This window comes from Scatophagus argus, chromosome 8, assembly GCF_020382885.2.
Source record: "Scatophagus argus isolate fScaArg1 chromosome 8, fScaArg1.pri, whole genome shotgun sequence".
NCBI classification, from domain to species: Eukaryota; Metazoa; Chordata; class Actinopteri; family Scatophagidae; genus Scatophagus; species Scatophagus argus.
The window spans coordinates 16,580,549-16,603,230 of NC_058500.1; the positions used below are offsets into that span (position 1 = coordinate 16,580,549).

The 22,682-nt window shown below is 41.2% G+C and overlaps 2 protein-coding genes across 5 annotated transcripts in view; both read right to left on the minus strand.

Moving 5' to 3' along the window:
* The window catches only part of acot7 (acyl-CoA thioesterase 7), a 50,173-nt gene extending 34,071 nt beyond the window's left edge, over nt 1–16,102 (minus strand). Inside the window, exons 1-3 of one of the 4 annotated variants that reach the window (XM_046397187.1) lie at nt 15,740–16,102; nt 9,179–9,296; nt 6,811–6,967 (exon numbers count right to left, since the gene is read on the minus strand). In XM_046397187.1, coding sequence (XP_046253143.1) covers nt 6,811–6,967; nt 9,179–9,296; nt 15,740–15,789 — 325 coding nt within the window. In that variant the 5' untranslated portion in view covers nt 15,790–16,102. Of the gene's footprint in view, nt 1–6,810; nt 6,968–9,178; nt 9,297–10,740; nt 11,055–15,739 lie in introns of those variants that run through there. The other 3 variants (XM_046397186.1, XM_046397185.1, XM_046397184.1) reach the window with 3 other exon arrangements.
* Nucleotides 16,103–16,578: 476 nt separating this feature from the next.
* Nucleotides 16,579–18,355, minus strand: LOC124063472 (transcription factor HES-2-like). The gene is made up of 4 exons (XM_046397162.1): nt 17,880–18,355; nt 17,693–17,788; nt 17,494–17,581; nt 16,579–17,384 (listed from the first exon to the last, which is right to left on the minus strand). The coding sequence occupies exons 1-4, from the start codon at nt 17,967–17,969 to the stop codon at nt 17,053–17,055; spliced, it is 606 nt and encodes a 201-aa protein (XP_046253118.1). The 5' UTR covers nt 17,970–18,355; the 3' UTR covers nt 16,579–17,052.
* Nucleotides 18,356–22,682: the final 4,327 nt, after the last annotated feature.

The window sequence follows — 22,682 nt, forward strand, 5'->3', positions numbered from 1 at the left end:
GGACGGAGGGTAAAGTGCTGGAATGAACCGGCTGGCTAAGAACCATTCCCGGTCCGACTGATGACCTTTATGACCAGAATGTAACCAGGGAACTGGCTTTGAATTTCAAATCCCTCTGCATCAATTGAAGACAATGTCAATGTTTGACCATGTCCTTGCCTGGACTGCACCCAACTAACCTCACAGCACGTCTACAAGAGCGGCACATATAACAGACTACAGCCAAAACATCCAGCTCACTATTAAATATCGAATATCTATCTCCATTTAATTTGTTTTGTTTGAATTGTAAAATGTGATCAATACTGAGGAATGGGTTCCTTTTTGTGCTGGATTCTGTGTGATTAGAAGGAAGTGAATTCAGTCGCAAAGGAGGGTTCTCAGATAGCAGCAGGGACAGCTGGCATACTTAGTTAGCATTAATGAATTAGTGAATAAGAAGGCTTTGGCTTCTTTTGCTCACTCGAATTTCCACACATGATGGCACAATGTGGTTTTCCAAGTCTATTTGGTTGCAGTTTTAGAACAAGGAGCTCCATGAAGGTAAAGGGACACACTAGCAGCTACAATGACAGCTGAGACAAATGGCACCTGACTATTGGTGCAGCAGTGCAGTGAGCGCACCAATATGCAAGAGGACAACTGCATGACTGTGTGTGGAAGGATATTGCACAGCAGACAAACTAACATCACTTGGATGATTTTACAGAGTCACATAACAACAGCAAACAGAACACGATTTAGCATAAGCAGTAATAAAACATACTGATGTAAGCATAGCAACAATGGAAGACGCAGCCTCAGAGTGTGGCCATCTGCCGTGTCACGAGCAAAAACAATGCAAACCAAAATCCATCCATCATGGTGTGTCTAGCCCAAAACTTTCAACTTTCAAGACCAAAATCCAGCATATCATACAGCACCAGTAGCTGTTATGGAGCGGGCACACAGGCAGACTGAGCTTTTTAACTGTTTGATAGGCAGCAGAATTCCCAAACACTCTGCTCTGTCATTTTTAATTATAAATAAGAGCCTTTTATGGCACTGATTTGAGTATTCACATGGGTGCTTAAGTGTGGAAACATCCCTCCAGCACTACTTACGCATCATCCAATCCCCTTTAATCTAAGTTTAAGGCATCAATCATTACTTCATACCATTCTTAAAATTTCCTAAATGCACATTTTCTGTTCTTAAGGTCCCAGTCTGCACCATCCCAAAAACTGTCATCTCTCATCTTGTTCCCCTTCTCTTTTATTCTCTCTTTCTCCCCAATTTCTTTCTTGTTCCGCCCATCCATTTCTTTCACCTCAAGCAGTTTCACTTGATTTATTGCTGTATCTTACTCGTTCACCCCTTTGCTCCCCTTGCACCCATTGCCCACTACTCTTCATTCTTCCTCTGAGCAGAAAAACCTTCCTTGTTTTCCTCTCTCCTCGCTGAACGGCCTTTTCCAGACTCAGAGACAGTGCAGTGAGGGTCATTCTTAGTGCTTGATCTCTATGATGAAAACCACAGATTTTCCATTGCGCTGAGCCAAGGCTCCATTACATTTAACTACACTATAGCCCCACTGTGGGATGTGAGGAATAGATGTAATCATGCCACGAGTAGAGCTTTGGGATGAAGCATTTTGACAGAAAAGGTATAACCAATGTTCAGTTTAAGCATTACAGTATATTTCTACTGCTCCAGACGTACTGTGACGTAATATTGTTATTCTGAGCATCTCTTCTTCGAGAAAACTCATCTGTCTGTAAAAGAAAAAGCCATTCCACAGTTTTCTGTCCTGTTACGGATCTCAGTTATGCCCTCAAGAAATTCTTCTGTGCTCCAAAAGTCAAGCCAGCCTCATACTTAATGTTAAAGGTCTTAAAGTAGTTTGTTTTTACATCTTTTATTCAAGTCAATTCAGGACTTAGACATGGACACAATATTAAGATTTTATGTAACAGTATATCCTATCCATGCATATCTGTGTGTGTTTAAATTAAGATGTTCAAATTAGATTTGATACATCAGACATCATAAAAGTGACAAAGTTGTGTGCAGTGAGCTTAACATAAACCCAAAACAGTGCACTTGCATTTGTGTATGTGTATGTTAATATAGCACTCTTTCTGTTCACACAGTTCTGTGACCCACCAGGATGCTTAAGCCTCAACCCACAATGCAATGTTCTCAGCTCAGTCTATGCAAGTGTGTGTGTGTGTGTGTGTGTGTGTGTGTGTGTGTGTGTGTGTTTGTGTGTGTGCGTGGTGAGGGGGAACAATCTGTGTATGCTGTGATTATACAAATATGTGTCTGAGTGTGCATGCAATACAAGCATTATTACCTCTGTTGGACTTTTGTGTATGTGTGTATTTGTCCCAAGTGTAACTACAGAGCTTTGTGACTGTGTGTGTGTGTGTGTGTGTGTGTGTGTGACTGTATGTCAGCATGCGTGCACAGTCATGTAGAAGCTATGCGTGTGTGAGTGTGATTGTGTAGTTTACAATTTGTGTATGAGAGTGCATGTAGAGTTTACATGTGCAGTTTTCTCGGTATGTACGGGTATCTTCATGCATATTTGCACAAACATGGGAATATGCAAATCTGTGCGTGCCCATGTGTGTGGGTCTATGTGTGAGTGCGCATGTGTGTATGTGAGTGCGCATGTGCAATCCCCCCAGCAGGGACAATCATCACGGCTCGTGCCCACAGTAGGCAGCTTTCCCCTGGGGGGCCATGACTGAGGCCTGCCTGACGAGATGCTGCCTGACTGACTGTGGAACCTGGATCCTTTCTTCCTCCCAACACACACACACACACACACGCACACACACATGCACACATGCACACAATCTCACACCCATGCATGCACACAAATGGAACAAACATGAATGCATAAATACTAAGATACATGCAGAACGTATTATAAATACTGTTGCAGTAAAGTATAAGGGGTATGCACGTTTACACATAGGCAAAGCTGCAAAAGCATGCAGTGCTGCACAAACTGCACAGACTCTTTAATGCATACAAAAATATTAACAGAAACCAAGTCTGCAAGTCTACAACCAAACACTAACATCCCTTCTTCTGTGTTTCAGTTCATGTCATCCTTCAGTTTCTTGCCTGGCAAAAAAATTTAGCCAGGAATCATTAAAAGCCTGCCACTCGTGCCTCAGTATGAGACTTCTTTTAGAAAGAAGGGAAGTGTGTATGCACACTGTGCGTCTGTGTGGGTGTGAGAATGAGTAGGTGTGTGACTTTTTCTATGCAGAATGTGTCAGCATGTGCTTATCAGACTCTATGCGCACAAGTTGCATGTGTGTGACGGTCTATCTTGGGTATGTGTGTGCTTCTTGTAGGAGCATGTGTGCAGGTACATCCACTTGGCATCTGTGTCTGACTGGGCCACAGTGTGTGAGGCCTGACGCTAAGCCGACATGACAGAAGCAAATAATGTCTGCTCCCGTTATCTTCTCTTCCCCCTCGGCCCCGCAGGAACCTTTTAAAGGGCCAAACACTGATGAAATCTCACATGCACACACACACACACGTATACAGTATGTACGTGCACACTCGCTGTGCATATACATACTGTGTCACATGTGTGCTCCATGCAAATAAACATACATCAACTTACGCATCTAACTGCAAGATGCAAAGAGAAACACACATATCTAACGTGACTTTTCCCACAGTTTTTGACATATGAGTGGGCCTCTGCACAAATCATCTGTACATGCACATAAACCAAAACATGCATGCAGTCATTTATTTACACGGCCTCACATACTGACATTTTCTTTGAGGGTTGCATAAAAATAAATCCATTAAAACACACAGGCATCCAGACGTTTAGATGATTAACTGTGATGTCAACTCCAACACACACCCATACACTTACACGAATGAGGCCTACTTCCTTTAGCTACAGTGTGTCCTAGTAGGTTGAGTGGCTGCCTCTCTGCTCACTCTTCTTTTAATGTTGAGGCTGCTTGTATTTCTCATATCAGGACATAAACTTTTCTACTACACAGTACTGGAAAATAATCCTTATTATAAACTGTCATTCTAATTCATTCATTCATTCATTCATTCCTAGCTTGAGGTAATGGTTAATATATGCTGTTACATACTGTGAATCGGGATGACATATACAGAAAAGTACACAGCCCTGACACTAAACCTACCTTTAGACCGCACAATTTTTTAGTTCATATATGCACAGCACTGAAAATGTTCATTTTCTGATGCTAAAACATATTCATGAAATGTGGAGCTGAGGTTTGTATTTTACTTATGCTAAATTAGTAAAAAAAAAAACTGTTAAAATATGCTTCCAAAAGACACAAAGGAGCAAATATGTCTTCTATATTATATTATCCTGCAATATACAGTACACCAAGCCAAACAGCGCACTGAGAGTGTTCGTTCTTCCTGATCTCCCATCTTCAGGGTCCTTCTTGACAGGCCATGTATTGTATTGGGTTGCCCGTGCAGACGCCTGTATGCTCGTACACTGCTCTCCACCTGTCATCTCATATCTCTGCCTCCGCCTCCGTCAACCAGCTTCCAGCCCAGCAACCAGCCAACCAACCAGTACAAGCTTGTTGCTAGGGCAACGGCTGTCTAGGGGATACTTCTTTTGTTTCTCACACCTCATTTCCTTCATCCTTCTTTCTATCTCTTTCCTACTCTCACTCTTTCTTGCTCTTCTCTGCTGTCTTCTTGCCCATCGATATGTCTGTCTGTCTCTCTCCTCACATCTGTCTCACTCCATTTTTCTCCCATACTCTGCATCTTTCTCTGTCTCTCTTACTCTTTCTCACTCATGCTACAGTGTCTTCAAACTACTAAATTCATTAAAAAATGCAAAGTGAAGTTTCTTTTATTACTTAGAAACTCTATGTTACTGATATTCATTTACAACCAGCACTACTGTGATATATTGTGTGTCTTCATTTCATGCAGTTACTGTACGGTCAGCACATTACATTTAGTTGTTACGGGCATCGCTGCTGCCACTAGCATTTAAAGGTTCAGAGATAATGCTAGGTCAGCCCAATGTGATCCTCCCTGTGTCTTTACTCAAGGGACTCTGGGCAGTGTGTGTGCATGCGTGTGTATGCATGGGTGCACGTGTGTGTGTGCGTGCACGCGTGTAAGCCTTCATACATGCAGTATATGCATGTGCATGCTTTTATGCGTACACAGCACACATTAAATGTGCACATATCTCAGTATTACAGACTGCATCACTTGGTAAATCTTCTAAAACTGGAAACCAAGAGCTCTAGTTTCTGTTCCCCTGTCACAGCTTGTAATGCAGCACCTCATAAAAGCTTTGTTTAATCTTCCATGTGTCTCGGGGCTGTGTTGCTTATTATGTGCTGCCCTCTTCTGAACAAACAGCAGAACATTACAGGAGGGTTTGTTTTTCTCCTGGCAAGCACACTTTCCTTAATTTAAAAACCTCTGACCAGAAACACAAAGAAATGACAATGGGATAATAGATAAAGTGATTAGTTAACTTAAAATAAAAATGAAAAATCTATGGTGTACAGTGACAATAAGAGTTAGATTAATGATTGCAGCACTTTTACAGCAAATGTACTCCGTGTTTCAGCATGAAAGACTGAATGCAGTGAACCTCAGGGTTGAGACTTTCTAGATTTCATTCAATATTTGTGCATGTGAGTGGGGGGGGGGGGGTATTCCTGTAGTTGTGGGGACAAGAATGGGTTTACACAGTCACATTGTGAGGACCTGTCTTACTTATGGGGACAAAATGCAAGTTCCCCCAACGTAAATCATTAAATATTAGGGTGAACACTTGCCTTAGGGTTAGGATTACGCAAGCCTCTGTATCAAATGATGTTGTCTGTCAACAAATTATAATTCAAAAATACATACAGAAACGTGCACCTTTGTACTGTTGAAACTGATATACGCCATACAGAGAAAGTGCAGCCTTGAGGTTTTTCAACCATTGCCATCAAAGCCTGAGGCATTGTTTACAGCAGAAAACACTTACAGCACAATGCAGCACTGACAAAATGTCTAAGCAGTTCAGCTATCTTGTCTGTAAACAATGAAACAAGTACTGGTCACTGTGAAGGCATAAATATGATTATTGACATGAATATTCACTTTTATGAAAAGCTTAAGATTTTGAGCAAGTTTTGCACTTTTGCAGGTAATCCATTGTGCTGTGCTGTTGGTACAAATCAGATCTACACTCTATTGTGGGTGACGCAAGCTTCCACATAACAGGCAGGTAAACAATGAGGTAGATTTTTTGAGTTCTTGTTGATCTCATCTAGCAGAGAATGTACATTCATTCGAGCTTGTCTGCCCACTTCAGATAAGGTGTATGTTATTGCTTTTAGCTCAGCAGCTACAGTGAAGATTTCACCTTAAGAAAATCAAATTTCAAATCAGTTTGGGATCTCAATGCTGGAGGGTTTTTTTTTTCTTCTTCAGTTCTTGTTGTTCATTCATTATATCACTGAGTCTGTGTATGTCTGTGAACACCCATGCACCTGAATATCTGTCATTCTTTTTGCTATTCTGCAGTGATGGGGGTGAAAATGAGGCTAAAGGTGAACAGTGCTGCACAGGTGAGCAGGCAGATTCAAACAGAACAAAGCAAAGTCTCATTAAAATTCTAACCAGCATTATACATCAACATCATCATGCATTATGATGTTTGCCTTGAACAAAATTTACTTAAACATACTACTGAAGAGTTAGAGAGAGCCTGAATGTTACTATGTGTATGAGCCTGTTGTAAAAGTGTCAAGCATCAAACCAAATCACCTGTGAGGATGTTCTCGGTCAAGACTTTGACCTGCACCTCCAGGGAGTGCTTGGAGGCGTAAGTGATCTCAGCAGAGACGTGGGCGACCTCGCCAATGAACGCAGGGGACAGGAACTCCGTCTTTTCCACCCGAACCAGAGCTGCCAAACAGCGGTCCTGCAGAGGAGACAGCAAACCCAAAACAAATATCAAACACACATTTAAGAAAGAAAAACACGCCTTTAAGGAAACAATCAACATTAACAAGCTTCTGTTTGTTCCAAAAGGAAATCAGTCATTGGTGTGAATCCACTACCGGTGTAATGTGGTTGCAGGGCAAATAAAAATCTAATAACAAATTTAAACTTAATACCCATTGAAAATATTTAGGCCCACTGGAACTAATGATTTCTACAACAGTAGCTCTACAAAAGCTGTATTTCTAAGTAAATGAGATCATTTCATATTTAGATGTAAGATCTAGTCTGACTTGCTTTGAATGTGGATTAGAGTACGGATTATGTAGGGCAGACTATGTGCTATGACTGACTTAGGGTTGGTAAGCTGTTTTAAAAATATTTTTTGTTATTTTTCTAGAAAATCTCTTAAAATCTTGACAGTTATCACTAAATCAAATGCTCTGACATTACAGGCCTGTAATTGGCATTTGCATTAGCATTTTATTATCCAATAATTTCATTTGTAACCTGTTGAGGGTGCCAAGTGAAAAGTTAGAGTATCACCCAAAGTCACTGAGATTCATCTTCTGCAGACCATGAATATCTGCACCAAATGCCATTGCAATCGATTCTAGAGAACCATTTTACTCATAACCAACTTCATGGTGGTGACAGAGGAAATTCAGGTGACAACCAAAATCATCCAGAGACATCACTGGGGAAATATAAAAGACTGTACAAAACCTCATGGCAATTCAGTGATTTATTAGATGTTTTAATCTGGACTAAAATCACTTAATTTTAATTGGGCATTTTTACACCTTTAATTAAAAGCCAGGAGAAGAGACATAAACATTTGACCGTCATGTCTCCACACTACAGAGATGTTGATCAGTTTTTAGGAACCATGATGTCTACAAAAGATAAATACAAAACACACACAGAAAATATGTGCAACTTTTGCAATCAGTGTAAATAAGAGTAGGAACGTTGAGCACAGATGTGCCAGTCAGTACTTGATTATGATGATTGCTTATGAAGAAGTGTACTTAATGAAACAATTGTTCAAAACATTTAAGGTGAATTAGTTCTTTATGTGTCAACTTGAGCGGTCAGAAATTTTAAATGCTTCAACATAGGTTAATAGCAAGCACCAGAACAAAATTATCCTGGCACAATTTTATTTATTTATTTTTAAATTTCATTTCTCTTATATGATGGTATTCCGAAATTTGATTTTTACTGTTTTATTTACTGTGAAAGGTGTGATAAAAAATAAAGTCTGACTGATTGTGAGGGTATCTCTGACTGGTATGAGCTTAAAGGTCACTTCTGAATTTCACCTGATTTTAATGTTTTACATCACTTCAAGAATGTACTGCTTTCATTCTTTTTTACAGTAGTTCAACATGTCTGTGTGAAACACTTTGTAACCTTGTCACGAAAAGCGCTACAATATTGATTATACTGCTGTAGAATATGCAAAAGGAAACACACTGTGTGTGACAAATGTGTTTGTCTTTATGTCTTATCAGTGAAATATAGGACAGCAGCACAAGCAGGTGAGAATGATTCAAATCAAAAGTCGGTTAAAGTTCACCAGGTGAAAGGTAGAACCAAGACTGGTGAGGCAATACTGAATAAAAACAAGATTACTGCATAACGACACTTCAAATCTGCTATTCCCTCTCAATAAACAAGATGAACTGTGGAACTGTGTGCCGTGCCTCTCATATCTGGAAGACCTCTGTCTCAGATTAAAGAAATCAACTATTTTTAACGCTGGAAAAACTGAAACAGTTGATGTTCTCTGAAGTAGTGTTCTGAAACACTAAACAGATTCTAGAGAAAGAAGCAGCAAAAAAAAAAAAATCATGTTTCCCTTTCAAGTTCTTCATTTGCCTACATTTCACTTTTTCCTATTTTTTCATATTTTCCATATTAATGAAAATCGTGATAATATCTGCAATACAATTCACATTTAATTTACTATGCAGACAATTTCTGCACTGTACTATTACATAGATTATACGTTAGTCTGTTCATTCCTGTGTTGAAAGACGAAAACAAGACAAATCTTTGACTTCACATATTTTGTTACTACAAAAGAACCTTACAACAACATAAGGAGTCTCCTCTCCTCTCTTGTAATCTCTATGGACCCACGGTGGGATAATAAAAGGGTCAGGATGTAGTTCTGGTTTCTTACCCCATTCTGTGTGTTGCAGTGTCGTGTGCCAACAATGCATCCAGCTTCCTCAATCATCTTGAGGATTATGCCGCCGTGGACGTTGCCCACAATGTTGGCGTCGTCTGGCCGCATGATCCTGCAGATAAAAGAATATTAGTTAGCATGACTGTAAATGTCCTTACTACACTATAACTAGCATCTTGGGTCATAAGACTTTTGGCATCCTGTTGGAAATGCAAATTTTTTATTTATTTATTTATTTTTTATTTTTTACACAATTTTGAGTGGGAAGCAGACATATCGTTCAGAAATTATTTCTGACATATATATAATATACTAGTTACATAATGTGCTCAGTCAAATGAGTTGATATTTAGTTGAAGCAAGGCTTTGATGTGTGACAAATTGTTTGTTGAAACAATATCTGTGAAAAGAATCTATGGTTAGATCCTGGATAGTGACTCATCAGGTGAACGTCTGCTGTGGAGAGTTGATATGTCTATCTGATGACAACATACTGCATCACCATAACTGACAGCACAGTATGCTGTCATGTACATCAGCTGTTTCCTATTCTTTCATGTGTGGATTAAACCAGTCTTTCCAGTTAGAATCTAATCTGCTTTCACAAACACAGAAGGAATGCATTTTGAGATCCAACTAACCATGTGAATCAGACAGTAAGGAGTGTCTGAGTACAATGTGTGTGTGTGTGTGTGTGTGTGTGTGTGTGTGTGTGTGTGTGTGTGTGTGTGTGTGTGTGTGTGTGTGTGTGTGTGTGTGTGTGTGTGTGTGTGTGTGTGTGTGTTTGTGTGTGTGTGGGGGCGGGGGGGGGGCTATGAGGGCAAGAGGAAGCAAGAGAATAGACATCTTGACATCATTAACAATCCCCATTCTTAACAGGATGAACTGTTTGCTTCTTTGGGTGACTTCTTCTACAAACAGTTTGAGTTAGAGCTTAACCGTGTGAGGGACTTTACAACTGCAACTCTGACAGTTCATCAACATTAGGAACAGAGTAGGAGCTCTACACTTGGCACTTCACTCAAAAGGACACTGTTGCTGTGAAATGTGTAGTGTCAGAGCTTACCCTTGTGTTGAACAGCATATATGACATGTAGTATACAGTATATTGAAAGGACACTCTGATACTGATATCAAAACAAAACATTTTACAAAAATAGCATTCTTCCAATGACTTTAGCTTTTCAAAAAACACAAATTTTGTGGAGTAAACTCGTCGCCTGTTTGTTCAGCATCACTGGTTGTGTGTGTGTGTGTGTACGCATATTTCTGTAGTTGTGGAGACAAAAATGTGTTTACACAGTCGCTGTGAGGCAACACCTTAATTATGACCTTACAAAATGTCCCTACAATGTAAATCATTAAATATTAGGGTGAAGACTTGCTGTAAGGTTAGGTTGAGGGTTAGTTAAGAGTTAGGATTAGGCAAGTAATGTTTACTGTCATGCTTAGGTGGTGGTTGAACCACCAGGAAATGAATGTAACCTTATATAATGTCCCCAAAAGTGATGGAAATAAGGCTGTGTGTGTGTGTGTGTGTGTCAGAGATGAACTACCTGCTGAGTTGATATTTAGAGCCCTGCTGAGCTCCTGTCTCCCCATCTTCCCTGACATGTCTGCTCACTTGCTGACTCGCCTGGCGCTGCTCCACCACTGCAGCTGTCTTATCATCTGCTGCCCTGCTGCTCCGAGGCCTAAAGCAACGCATCTTCGCACTCTGACTGGCTCTTAGTCTCTCTCTCTAAGCCACTTTTCTTCATTATGATCTCCTCATTCACATCAGCCAAGATTTTGGGCCCTGACATTGCTGCAGTGAGTGACGTCATGCAGTTGAACCCGCCTTAGGCGTCAGGCACTGGCCAAACTGGATCACAACACACCTGCTGATACATAAACAGACAGCATTCAGCCAATAGTCTGTCGTCATCACACCCAGGTGTCTCTGAGTCTGTAGTGTGTGGTGCAGTTGATTGAATAGCAATATAAACTGTTTCATATATTTCTTTATGTATGTAAATGACATATTAATATCAGAGTGTCCTTTCAATATACGCTATATAGACAAAAGTATTGGGGCACCTGATCATTACACCAACAGGGACTTAAATGATATTGTATTAGAAATACATAGACAGCTTTGCAGCTATAACAGCTTGTGGGAAGCCTTTCCACAACATTTTGGAGTGTTTCTGTAGGAATTCATGCAGTACAGCATTTGTGAGGTCAGACACTGATGAAGTCCTGGTTCACAGTCTCTGTTCCGGTTCACCTCAAAGGTGTTCAGTGGGGTTGAGGTCAGGGCTCCATGTGAGCCAGTCAAGCTCTTCCACACCAAACTCATCCAACCATGTCTTTATGGAGCTTTGCTTTGTGCACTGGGACACAGTCATGCTAGAATAGAAAAGGGCCTTCAAACTGTTGCCACAAAGTTGGAAGCATAGTATTGTCCAAAATGTCTTGGTGTGCTGAAGTATGGAAAATAATGTTTTATTGTCACTAAAGCTGTTCCCTCTCTTCATTCACTGTCTAGATCTCTCAGCCACCTCTTGAGGAGGAGCCACCTTGCCTACTCATGTAGTTTGTGTATCCACCCACTGATTCAAATCCCTTCCACAAAACATAGAGCGTATATATTTTTGAAATTTGAAATTTATGAAAGCATGGGATTTTTCTTTAACAGTGTCCAGAATGTGAAGAGTGAAAAAATACCAGCCTAAGACCACAGCCAAAACAACTATATATCAACAAGATCTGACTGTTAAACTTAATCCACATATATCTAGTCATACGTTTTTTTAGAAACACTCCCCTAACAGACACACAATAATGTCCAAATAAACTGATGAAGAAGGGTTACAGTGGTGCCTGCTAGTCTGAAAATCCTTCTGCTCTTTAATCTTGTTCACACAGGCCCTCCAGAATGAGGATCACACACTGGATGGTTCACTTCTGTTACCTACAGTGCAGCACAACATAAATCCACAGCGTTTGTGTGCTGTTTTGCAAAGCCCTGACAACATAAAGTAATTTATCACTGAGAATTAGAGGTCTGGGTTGATAAAAGAACCCAGCAACATGTGAGCTAGACATAATTAGCAGAGACAGATGAGAAAGTTGTTAGTGTTAAAAAGATGTCAATGTACACAACTATGTACATTTATATCAATATACATATAACAATATACAATGCACATATTTTCTGACAGATATACAGACTTTTCTGGCTTTTATATGTGCAAGCTTCATTTGAAGGCTGGACAAATTTTTTCACATTAAAGCTCACTGGTTGGAAAAGCTGCAGCATTAAAATATAGCAAACGACTAACTGAAAAAGCCCCATATTTCTATGAACAAGCATATAAACCACAAAATCACATTTACCTGTGCCAAGAAGAATGCTGGCGAAAACTGTGAATTAGCTTGGTCTTTAGCCTTGGTGTCATTTCTGTCTCAAGTCCCAACAGTGTAAAAACACAGCAAAGCACAAACAACTGACTGGGGTGGAGGGAGCTCAGCACATCGTAATCAGGCTTGAATTCATTTTACACGGGCAATCTTACACTACCAGGCAAAGCAAGCATTTATCAAACACTCACAACTGTATAAACACAGACGTAAAAACACACACCTCGAGCCCACATTTGTATTAATGAATGTTTGCACATGAATGGAGCACACAAAGAGACTTGCAATTGAGCAGAGTGAATTCAAACTGCAATTACCTTTTTTTGGAAGCAAGCAGTAGTAAGCAAAGGTACCACAACGCATAATGCGCAAGTGGTCAAAGGTGTGCAGAAGAGTAGCCAGTTACACTGATGTGTATGTTCTGGGGACTGTGATAGGAAGTTGGAGTAACCACAGAAAACCCACACAGGCACAGGGAGAACGTGCAAACTCCACACAGAAGGGCCCAGACTGGGATTCAAACCTAAAACCCTCACTGTTAACCACTGCACCACTGTGCAACTTAAAATCAAGTTACACTATAAAGACAAAAGTATTCAGATAAACCTTGTTATTACAGAATTCAGGTGTTGTATGAAGTTGTTTTTCAGGGGTTGGACTAGGACACTTGCTGTCAGTGAAGGGAAATCTTAATGCTTCAGCATACCAAGACATTTTGGGCAATGCTGGGCTTCCCACTTTGTGGCAACAGTTTGGGGAAGGTCCTTTTCTATTCCAGCATGACTAAGCAAAGTCCATAAAGACATGGCTGGATGAGCTTGGTGTGGAAGAACTTGACTGGTACGCACAAAACCCTGACCTCAACCCCATCCAACACCTTTGGGGTGAACTGGAATGGAGAATGAGTAAAAATTCTGACAGAAATACCAAAATGTTGTGTAAAGCCTTCCCAGCTGTTACAGCTGCAAAGCTGTCTATGTACTTAGAACATGATGTCATTAAAGTCCCTGTTGATGTACTGGTCAGGTGTTCCAATACTTTTGTCTATATAGTGTAGACTTTCCAGAATGAGGATCATGTACTGGATGCTTCACTTGTGTTACCTACAGTGCAGAGCCCTAATCAAGTTATATCCCAGACCAAAACAATAAAGAGCCTACAGCATTTCCGAATGCACTGAAAACAAATGAAGATGGCATTTCTCAAGGTTTAGACATGATAAATCCAGTTTATTTACAGCACAGTTGGTCTGCTCTGTTCATCACTACCGATGAAACAATATAGTAGCTGAAGGTGTGTGTGGTCCTGAGAGGAAGATAAGAAATCACATGGACAACACATGCATCTCTGAAATATTTCTGCATTGGAAAAACAAAAGGGACATAGTAATTATAGTCAGGAAGAGTGGACAACATTAAAGTTTGCATAATCGGGTTTTTCTTAAGAAGAGAAGACACGACATCACTCGTTTTTTTTTCCAGGGAAGTGCAGCAGAGGTATTTCATCACAGGGAGTTGGAGTGAAGGAGAGTCCAGAAAAGGCAACAGGAACTGGAGGGCTATATATCCCAGGGTGGCTTAAGTGGCAGGATGTTTGAATTTATTTGAATGGCTATCCAAGAGAAAGAGTGTGTAAGTGAATGAATGTTTATGGGAGGAAGCTACAATGGTGCAGGAAGTGTATCACTGGCAATTAGATCTGCAAAGTCCCAGATTAGGAAAGTCATATTTTTGTCTCAACAAGGTAGAGTGGAGGAGAGTTGGAGAGCAGAAGCACAGAAATGTCCTGTTAAGTTTGGTTTCAGCTGTCAGGTACACCATTTCACATTCTGAAATCAAACAATCTCACTCTATTTGCATACACACACACACACACACACACACCCTTAACTGTTCACATTGTGTGAACATGAAGGTAAGTGTCACTGTGGGAAGTGTGGTAATTCATTTCCAATGTAGTCAAGGCAGCTTGAAAGAAATAGATTTCCACTCAGATAGCATCTGGGCTTAAGAGTTGTCCACACCATACTGTCGCATGACTCAAATATGGAACCTTAACGCAACACAGAAACTGTCACGTCATTTAAAGACTTGTACAGCCAAACCACATCAAGTCAAGAAGGCTTCTCAGCTTTGTATTCTAACTTTTAGTTAGTCAAGTTGTCTGCATAGACAACTGAACAGGTGGATATTTTCACTGCTCATTTTACTTGTGTTGAACAGTCTAATATGTGGAGAAAGCAGTAACTTTTAGCTGTCATGCAGCTTCAGAATCAGAATCAGAATTCTTTTATTTATCCCCAAAGGGAAATTCTTTAAAGCTTGTAGGCCAGCAAAGCGTGACCCTGGTGGATATGGGGGGAATTATGTTTAGACATTTGTTGTTAAACACATTCAAATATACTAACCAGTACAGACATTTAGTGGACTATGATAACACTACATGTTTCAGTTATTTTCACCTAAACTGAAGCGGCTCAGTGAGAGCTAAGCTGTTGTGCTGAGATATAGCGCCACCCATAGGCGACCACGAGTATAACAAGCTCAGCATGCTGCTGGCAAAACCAATTCATCCCAAAGGTATTTTAATAGCAGTCATTACCTTTGTGCACACTGCTGACTGTTTACTTTGGGTGTTCTTCCTCTGGTTATTATATTTGGTTGAAATAAACAAGGGATTAAATTAAATAAAGGTTTACTGTCACACACCAGACAAACTATGACGCTGCATTATTCAAGCTCACGCTATCAGATAAAACTTTCAATGGAGTTTCGGTAAATGGTGGCGAAATTAATATGTCCTTCTACCGGCGTTGAGGTCATCACAGACGCCATGCGGCACAGGCGGTCTGCACCTCCGCCGGGACCTCGCCGGCTAAACAGCCTGAGACCGCGTCGTTTGATCTGTCACACACTGGTTGAAATGAAACATGAAACAAACAAGCACCGGCAGGACGCAGTCCGACTCCGTACAGACGGTAGCGTCCTGTGCATTACACCGCGACATGAAGCGGATTATCAGGGTTATCCGTCCTGAGAGCGACGACGCCGGTAGCCGCGCTCGTTTCTCGTCATCTGATGATCGACAGCGCGTTGTTAGCATGTGAAGGCTGCTCACACATGTGTTAATGTGTCGTATCATACGTCCTACCTGCATAACTGGAGGGAGGACACTGCCTCGCGCTGCTGCGGTACCGACATGGTGATGATGATGATGATGATGATGAGAAGGTCTCGGGGTTTGTAGGTCTCGTGGTGCAGCGAGATCTGTGTGATGTGAGGGGAAATCAGGCTATGTCCTCCGGCTGCTCCGGTCACAGCCTCTTTGAGAAATGTGGAGGAAAACTACTTCATGGAAAACCGAGAAGGGTTTTGTTCGGCAAAAATAAATAAATAATAATACTTCATTAAGATTTACTTTTACACTAAGCTTAATTAATACAAGGTGAAGAAAACCAAACAGCAGGGATTTAGCTCATGTGATGATCGGTGTCTTTCCGGGAAGAGGTAGAAGAGAAACGGCACCAAAACCGTGTCATTAAAGAGAAGAGTCGGGCGGGGGCAGCAGAGACCACAGGGGACGCAGAGGCAGTACTCCATGTTGCCTGTTGTGGTCGCGTTTGACCACAACATCCACCCCGGAGCCACGCTGTCCAACGGTTTTTGTTCTTTGCTGCGTCAGGGTTCACTTCTAAGTCTGATGAAACGAGTTACGTGCTGCTGTTGTTGGAAGGAGGCAGAAATATCTGAGCGTATGGTATTTATGCACTTGGCTGTGTGCTATTGGTTGTGATTTTTCTCATTTTAATGCAAAGCACACTGAGTTGTGTGTGTCAACTAAATAACTTTTTCTTTTTTCTTTTCTATAGTGGGGCCATCATATGACCTTTTATAGATGGGTTAAAGAGTAAAGACCAATATTCTTAAAAAAAGATCAAATCAAGAAAACAAGATTTAACCACGACATCGCAGTTTTTATTTGTTGTTATATAACATATATACACCATTTGCTGTAAATAGCAAAGATAAAACACATCCCAACAGATATACTTGCACTGACACAAAATGTGTCTACAAAGTTCATCTGCACAGACTCAGCACATTGAAGTCTATCGTGCAAATGCATACACACTGACCCTTTGGGTCTTACTGGGCTGTTTCAATAGCCCTTAATCACTTAGTCCGCAAAGAGGACTAAATATTTAACGGATACATACATGCAGATTTAAAAAAATACGACTGTCTAAACTTGTCAACTTATACAGGACAACAGACTCGTGCGCAAAACGTAAGTATATAATACTCAATCAGTACGATTTAAACGATGAACTCTGGCTTTTCATCAGCAGTGAATCACTGTGCATATTTACAAGTGACGTTTTCAAGATATGTTGTGTACATATGAAACACCTTACAGTCTTCTCACAAGCTTTTGATAGATTCGGCAAATTCAACATAGCAAATCTACCAAGGTCTCCACATGGCAGCGTTCACCGCCTGTGGGAATGGCTGCTCTCGGATGGGAGCCACTGCGCCGCTGCTGCTGCGGGACTGGCTCTCCAGTCTGGAGCTGAAGCTGGATTTGAGGCTCAGGAGTCTCTGTTGGATCGCAGGGAAAGTCCTAGAGCTTTGAGCGCAGCAGTTCAGGCAGGTTGGGGTGACGGTGGAGGACAAGGATTGCTGGATGAAGTCTTTCACCCGCTGGCACGCGTCTTGATCCAGGCTCGTTTGGGGAAGCAGAGCGGAGACGCGCTGGAGGCAGGCTTTGTAGCCTTCTCTGTAACTGTCTGCGGAATCTAAAAAGGAAGTGAAACGTTAGCTTTGTAGTGGTAACAGCCCGTTTACACGTATTTATTTATACAAAAACAAAACAAACAAACGAAAACAAGTAGAAACATAACTCACTTTTAGTGTTCACTGGGGGAGCATCACTGAGGAACCTCACTGTCATCTCCAGGATGTCGGCTTTCTCAAGCTTGGAGTAGCGAGTCTTCTAGAGAAAACAATCAAAATAATTGTTAAACATATGAGCATAAAGGTTGTCTTGACTTTATTATATCTTAAAAGTGTTTCCATTTACATTGGGATGTATATAATAACTTACATCTCTGCCTGTGAGGGGAAGGATGAGATTTTTCAAACGGTTCAGGCTGTCGTTGATACGGGCGCGCCTTCTTTTTTCCATCAAAGGCTTCATAGTCTGAAGAGAACACATGACATTTAGCATTCATTCGTTAAATGGAGGGCATTGCAGAGAAAATAATGAAGGGAAAATCAGTGGTTTCGCTTACCTTTCTGAGCTCAAGAGCCTCTTTTCTTTTGGCCATAGTTAGCCTCGGAGAAAAAGACTGCAGAGCTTCACAAGCCATGTTTGGAGACATTTTCAGCGTCGTCTTTGTGCCAGAGAAGTGTCCGAGACAGAAATCGGAGAAGATGTGTCTGTAACGGCCAAGGGCTGCGGTATATATCCAGGTCCGTGGCGTCGGTTTCCGTGCGTCAAGGGTACGCCCCCAAGCCAACACCAAACAATTCGACCCGGCCTCGTATTCGATGAAAACAACACAAAACTATCAGAAAATAGTAAGATAACCATCTGTCTTCTTCTCTAATCCATGGGTAACAACTGCAGTGCGTGTCTGCGTTGTGATGAATCGACCAAATCAAACCAAATTTGCGTCAAAAACCTGAAGAATTATGTGCGTAAAGAAGCTTAAAGTCTGGATGCACCAAATGCCTATTTTCAGAATAAAAGTTCGACAAACTGTCCAATTTAGAAAATATTAAAAAGCGCAAAATAAGCTTCATTATTTTATATATAGATGGAATGTTGTTTGTAAAATAAGCGCACACAAACACAAATATGTACAGCATACATATGGAGGTATTGGTGAATAATTACGCAATGTTATACAAAAGGTGCAGTACAAAATGCAGGTTGTATAGAACATTCATTCATTTTGTGATTTTAACTATAAATATAACCCAATACAGTAAAAATATTTTATCCGCAGCAGTTTTTCAGGTCGCATGACTGAGATTCGTTTTTATTAGGTTTTATTGTACTTTATCGTGTGTAATTCGCCCCAAGTTTGCTCACATATCGTTGAGATTAAATATATAGTTTTTAAACAAATATACGCACACTTACAACAACAGGGTGTAATACATACTTTGCTGGCACAGGGGTCAGGCTTGCGTGTAAGGAAAAGTGTCCACAGGGATACACCAGACTCTTAGTCCAATCTCATACCCAAGCCACGCTACTTTCAAATGACATCTGCTCGCAGATTTTGACAACAATAATTTTGCATATGACGTTTTTTCTTTTGGTTTTTTTTTTTTTTTTTTTTGCTTTTTCTGCCCGGGGGAGTCCCTACCTGTAGGGTTTACCGCTGCTGTTAACGCCTCATGCAGGGCAGGGGGGGCTGAAAAGCAGAGGGTGGGAAGTGGGGGAGCATGTACTTCTGTCACAACAGCGAATAAAAAATGAGCCTGGGTTTCACTAGGTGTTATAAATATTTCGGTTATTTACCTGTGGATTTGGTTTAATAGTGAAGCATCACTCCCTGCGAGGTATGAATCAAACTTTGACTTATATCTTGAATACTTTCAGATTTTAAATAAAAACTGGAGAGACATGACGACCCATCAAATACCACTGCACTCAGGGGACCCACGCGCTCAGCACGCGCCACGGCGACCAGATGGCTGTCTGTTACCGAGCCTACCCCACCCCACCCCCGAAACCTCCCTTTACCGACCTCCCCACCCCCATACTCCTCCGGCACCAGCAGCGTTCTGAAGAACCAACCTCCCTCTCATCCATTTGTCCGTACTCACACACTTTATCTCACACACACACACACACACACACACACACACACACACACACACACACACACACATTCAAGCTTTTTCTATAAACTTTACACGCACGACACATGATCTCCACGCAGTTTTGGCGTGGGTACCCCATCTGCATGCTTCTTATGGGTCCATGTTGTTAGTGTTCAGTTGAAACAAACCATTCTCACCCCCCTGTTTGCAAAGCAATTGTCTCCTCCGGCTTGACTCCTGGATATTTCAGCGTCCAAGCTACCACGAGATGCTTGTTTATCAATATTATATGGTGACGACTAAACACAAAGCTCAGATGGCGATGAAAGCTGCCTGTCTGGAAGAGCAGATTGCATGACGATTCTTTTTGAAAGAGTTTTATTTTGACACAAAAGGCCCTGCAAAGTGACTCCATATGCGCCAATTTAAGCTTTAACTTGTTTTTCAGCTTGCGCAACTCAATGCAGTTTGATTCACATGATTTCACATTTCATTGCGCAATAGGATATGAACGTTTAATGCAATTTTGCGGCCGTTCAGCAACGCATATCTTCGAGTATTTCCACTACTTGAAATGAAAACAACGTGTACAGAATCGACATGTGAAGGTCATCACCATGTCGACGTGATCTTCGTGTTGCTGCTCCCACAATGCCCCGCGCTGCCCTGAAACTGAGAGGCACACTTGCTGCACGCGCCCCTCACCGGCCCACAGGGACGGAGGGCTGATGTTGATGAAGAGGGGGGGGGGGTTGGGGCGGGAGGTACACTTCTCCTCAGCTTTGCTCTTACGGTTAGAGTCTTCTTTTGTCTTTTCAAGCAAATTCGGCGTCGGTAACCCATCTGTGCCGGCCGGATAACAGGGAGCCTTTGTTTGAAAATGTTCCAACACTTCATGGGAATTAAGAGTCACATGTGGGCTGTGAGATGGGGGAGCAACAGCGAACGGGACTGCACCTGACTTTTGCCGCAGGGTGATGAGAGCTGAGAGAAAACCGGGTTTATCCTGGGTCTGAGTAGATAACACCATACATCCAACTGTAACAGCTGTAAACGACGCCTGATCCCGAACGTGTGACCATCAGCAGGTCTAAACAGGTTCACTTCAGTTAAATGAAAGAGAATGTACTGATGTGATGTATACAGGATGCCCCTTATTTTTCTCAACATGTAATGAAAGCAAGTCTGAGCACCACTCTCCACTGTGGGACAATGGATTATTTTATTTTAGGTATGGACATCACTGCTCTTAAGGGAGTAAAACAGGTCGAATTAAGTAACTATCCCATTTATAGTGAAATGTAACGTTAATAAGACTAGTGTTTTTCAGGTGAATGTCCTCGCAAGTGGTCTTCTCAGGTCAAACTTATTACTCTTGATACTTTGATTTTATCTTTGTGGTTAACATGGAGCCGTTTGTATATAAATGTTGTGCATCACTGATATTATTATTTTTGTGTTTTTATGTGAGACTTGTCCTATCAAAACAAAAATAGAATAAAAATATTGATGTTTGTCAGAAAACTGGAAAGGAAATGCATACACAACAACTGCAAGAGTTGAATGACTATGCCAAAGCGTGTACGGAACAAAGCCTTCAAGCCCTTACTTTGTCAGGAGGAAGCAAGCTGGATCTGGATATGTATCTCAAATGGATTAAATTACAAGCACATTCTGTCTGCTGCCAAAGCAGCTTACTTGTCTTTCTTTATCAGTAACAAATACAAAATTAATTTCTCTCTGACACTGTGGACAATCAAGCCATCTGTTAAACTGTTCACACTTTGTGATTCTTGGTTTTTAGACTCTGTTAGCATAAAAATAGATGAGATTATGTACAAAATAAACTCCTCATCTCCAGCTACTCTGTAAAACTGACCCTACAGTATTCACATGTTGAATCCTGGTTAGGCTCTTGGTTCTTATGAAACTTCAGGCTAGACTCTCTCAAAATATTGTCCAAGCTGGTGTTAGCCTCAAAACCCACCCCCATCAGCTAACCTTCTCATTGATCTGTGGACATTTCTGAAACCTATGGTGCCGAATATTGTTCATTTGTCAAAGTCCACTATGGCTTTAAAACTGTTGTGGTAAGACTTTTACTTAATAAACAACCTTCAGCAACCACTGAAATCTGCCTACAGGGTCTACCACTTCACTAAAACACAGTCACTAAAGAGGTAAATAATACTATGGATTCAGATTCAGCCTCAGTGCTTCTAAGTGTTGCAAATAGAAAATCAATTTGGTGTTTCTGCCCTGGCTCTTGCATGGTTAAAGTCCTACTTACCTGATAGAACACAGTGTGTTTCACATTTATGCTACATCAGAATTTTCTGATTTGAAACATGAGGTTCCACAGGGCCCCCTTCTCGACTCACTGCTGTGCTGATGATCCTCAGCTGCATGCGCCTGTAAAGGCACATGACCATTCACTAATGATTAGAGGCCAGCTTGTCTGCTTGTGAAAAACTACATGTCACCTAATTTGTTCCTCATATATACTGATGGACCTGAGATGTCAGGCCATAGTCACATCTTTGTTTCACCCAGACTCAGTTACTGTGTGTGTATTTTGTCTGCTACATGCCAGCACTAAAAGTCTTCAAATGATTCAAAATGCTGCAGATGGAATTTAAACTTATCAAGAAGTTTGACCACATGGCAACAATTTTGGCTTCTCTTCACTGGTTCCCAACTTCAGGCTTTAAGGAGCTTGTCTTGATTTCAATGCAAATGGACATGTCCTTTCATACCTGTCTGATCTCCTTAAACCTTGTTTCATCCCATGCTCTCGCTCTCAGAACAGGGAGCTCCTGTCTGTCCACAGGGGTGAAAAACAGTCAGCTGCCTGCGAGGTCTTTTACTATCATTCCCTTTCAGGATTAACATCAGCTCAGTTCTGTTGAGCTGTTTTCACCTTAACTTTCAGCTTATGTTTTGTTTTTGATATCTTTGTACCTGCTACCATGTCAGGTCGGTCTCATTCTCAATGAACCTATTAAGCCTGGAACTTTTAGCCCACGTTTGTTCTGTTTACAAGAATACAGCAAACTTTCTGAAAATGCTACATCCCTGTAGGCCTGTGTTAACCTACATGCACAGCTCTTTCTCTCTCTGCTATCCACTGACCTCTCTCTCTCTCTCTTTCTCTGCTGGCTGTCAGTGCCTCGGTCCAGATGTTTTAAATCTGGATCTTCATCCTCAAGGAGATTCAACATCCCTCTTCACATTCTCTCTCTCATTTGTGTGCATGT

Excerpts from the sequence above, each read along its gene's own strand:
- LOC124063472 (XM_046397162.1), bottom strand. The coding sequence starts at position 17,969 with ATGTCTCCAAACATGGCTTGTGAAGCTCTGCAGTCTTTTTCTCCGAGG. Across the intron at positions 17,789-17,879 it reads AGGCTCTTGAGCTCAGAAAG|ACTATGAAGCCTTTGATGGA; the intron begins GTAAGCGAAACC and ends TGTTCTCTTCAG. Across the intron at positions 17,385-17,493 it reads TCCCCCAGTGAACACTAAAA|ATTCCGCAGACAGTTACAGA; the intron begins GTGAGTTATGTT and ends CTTCCTTTTTAG.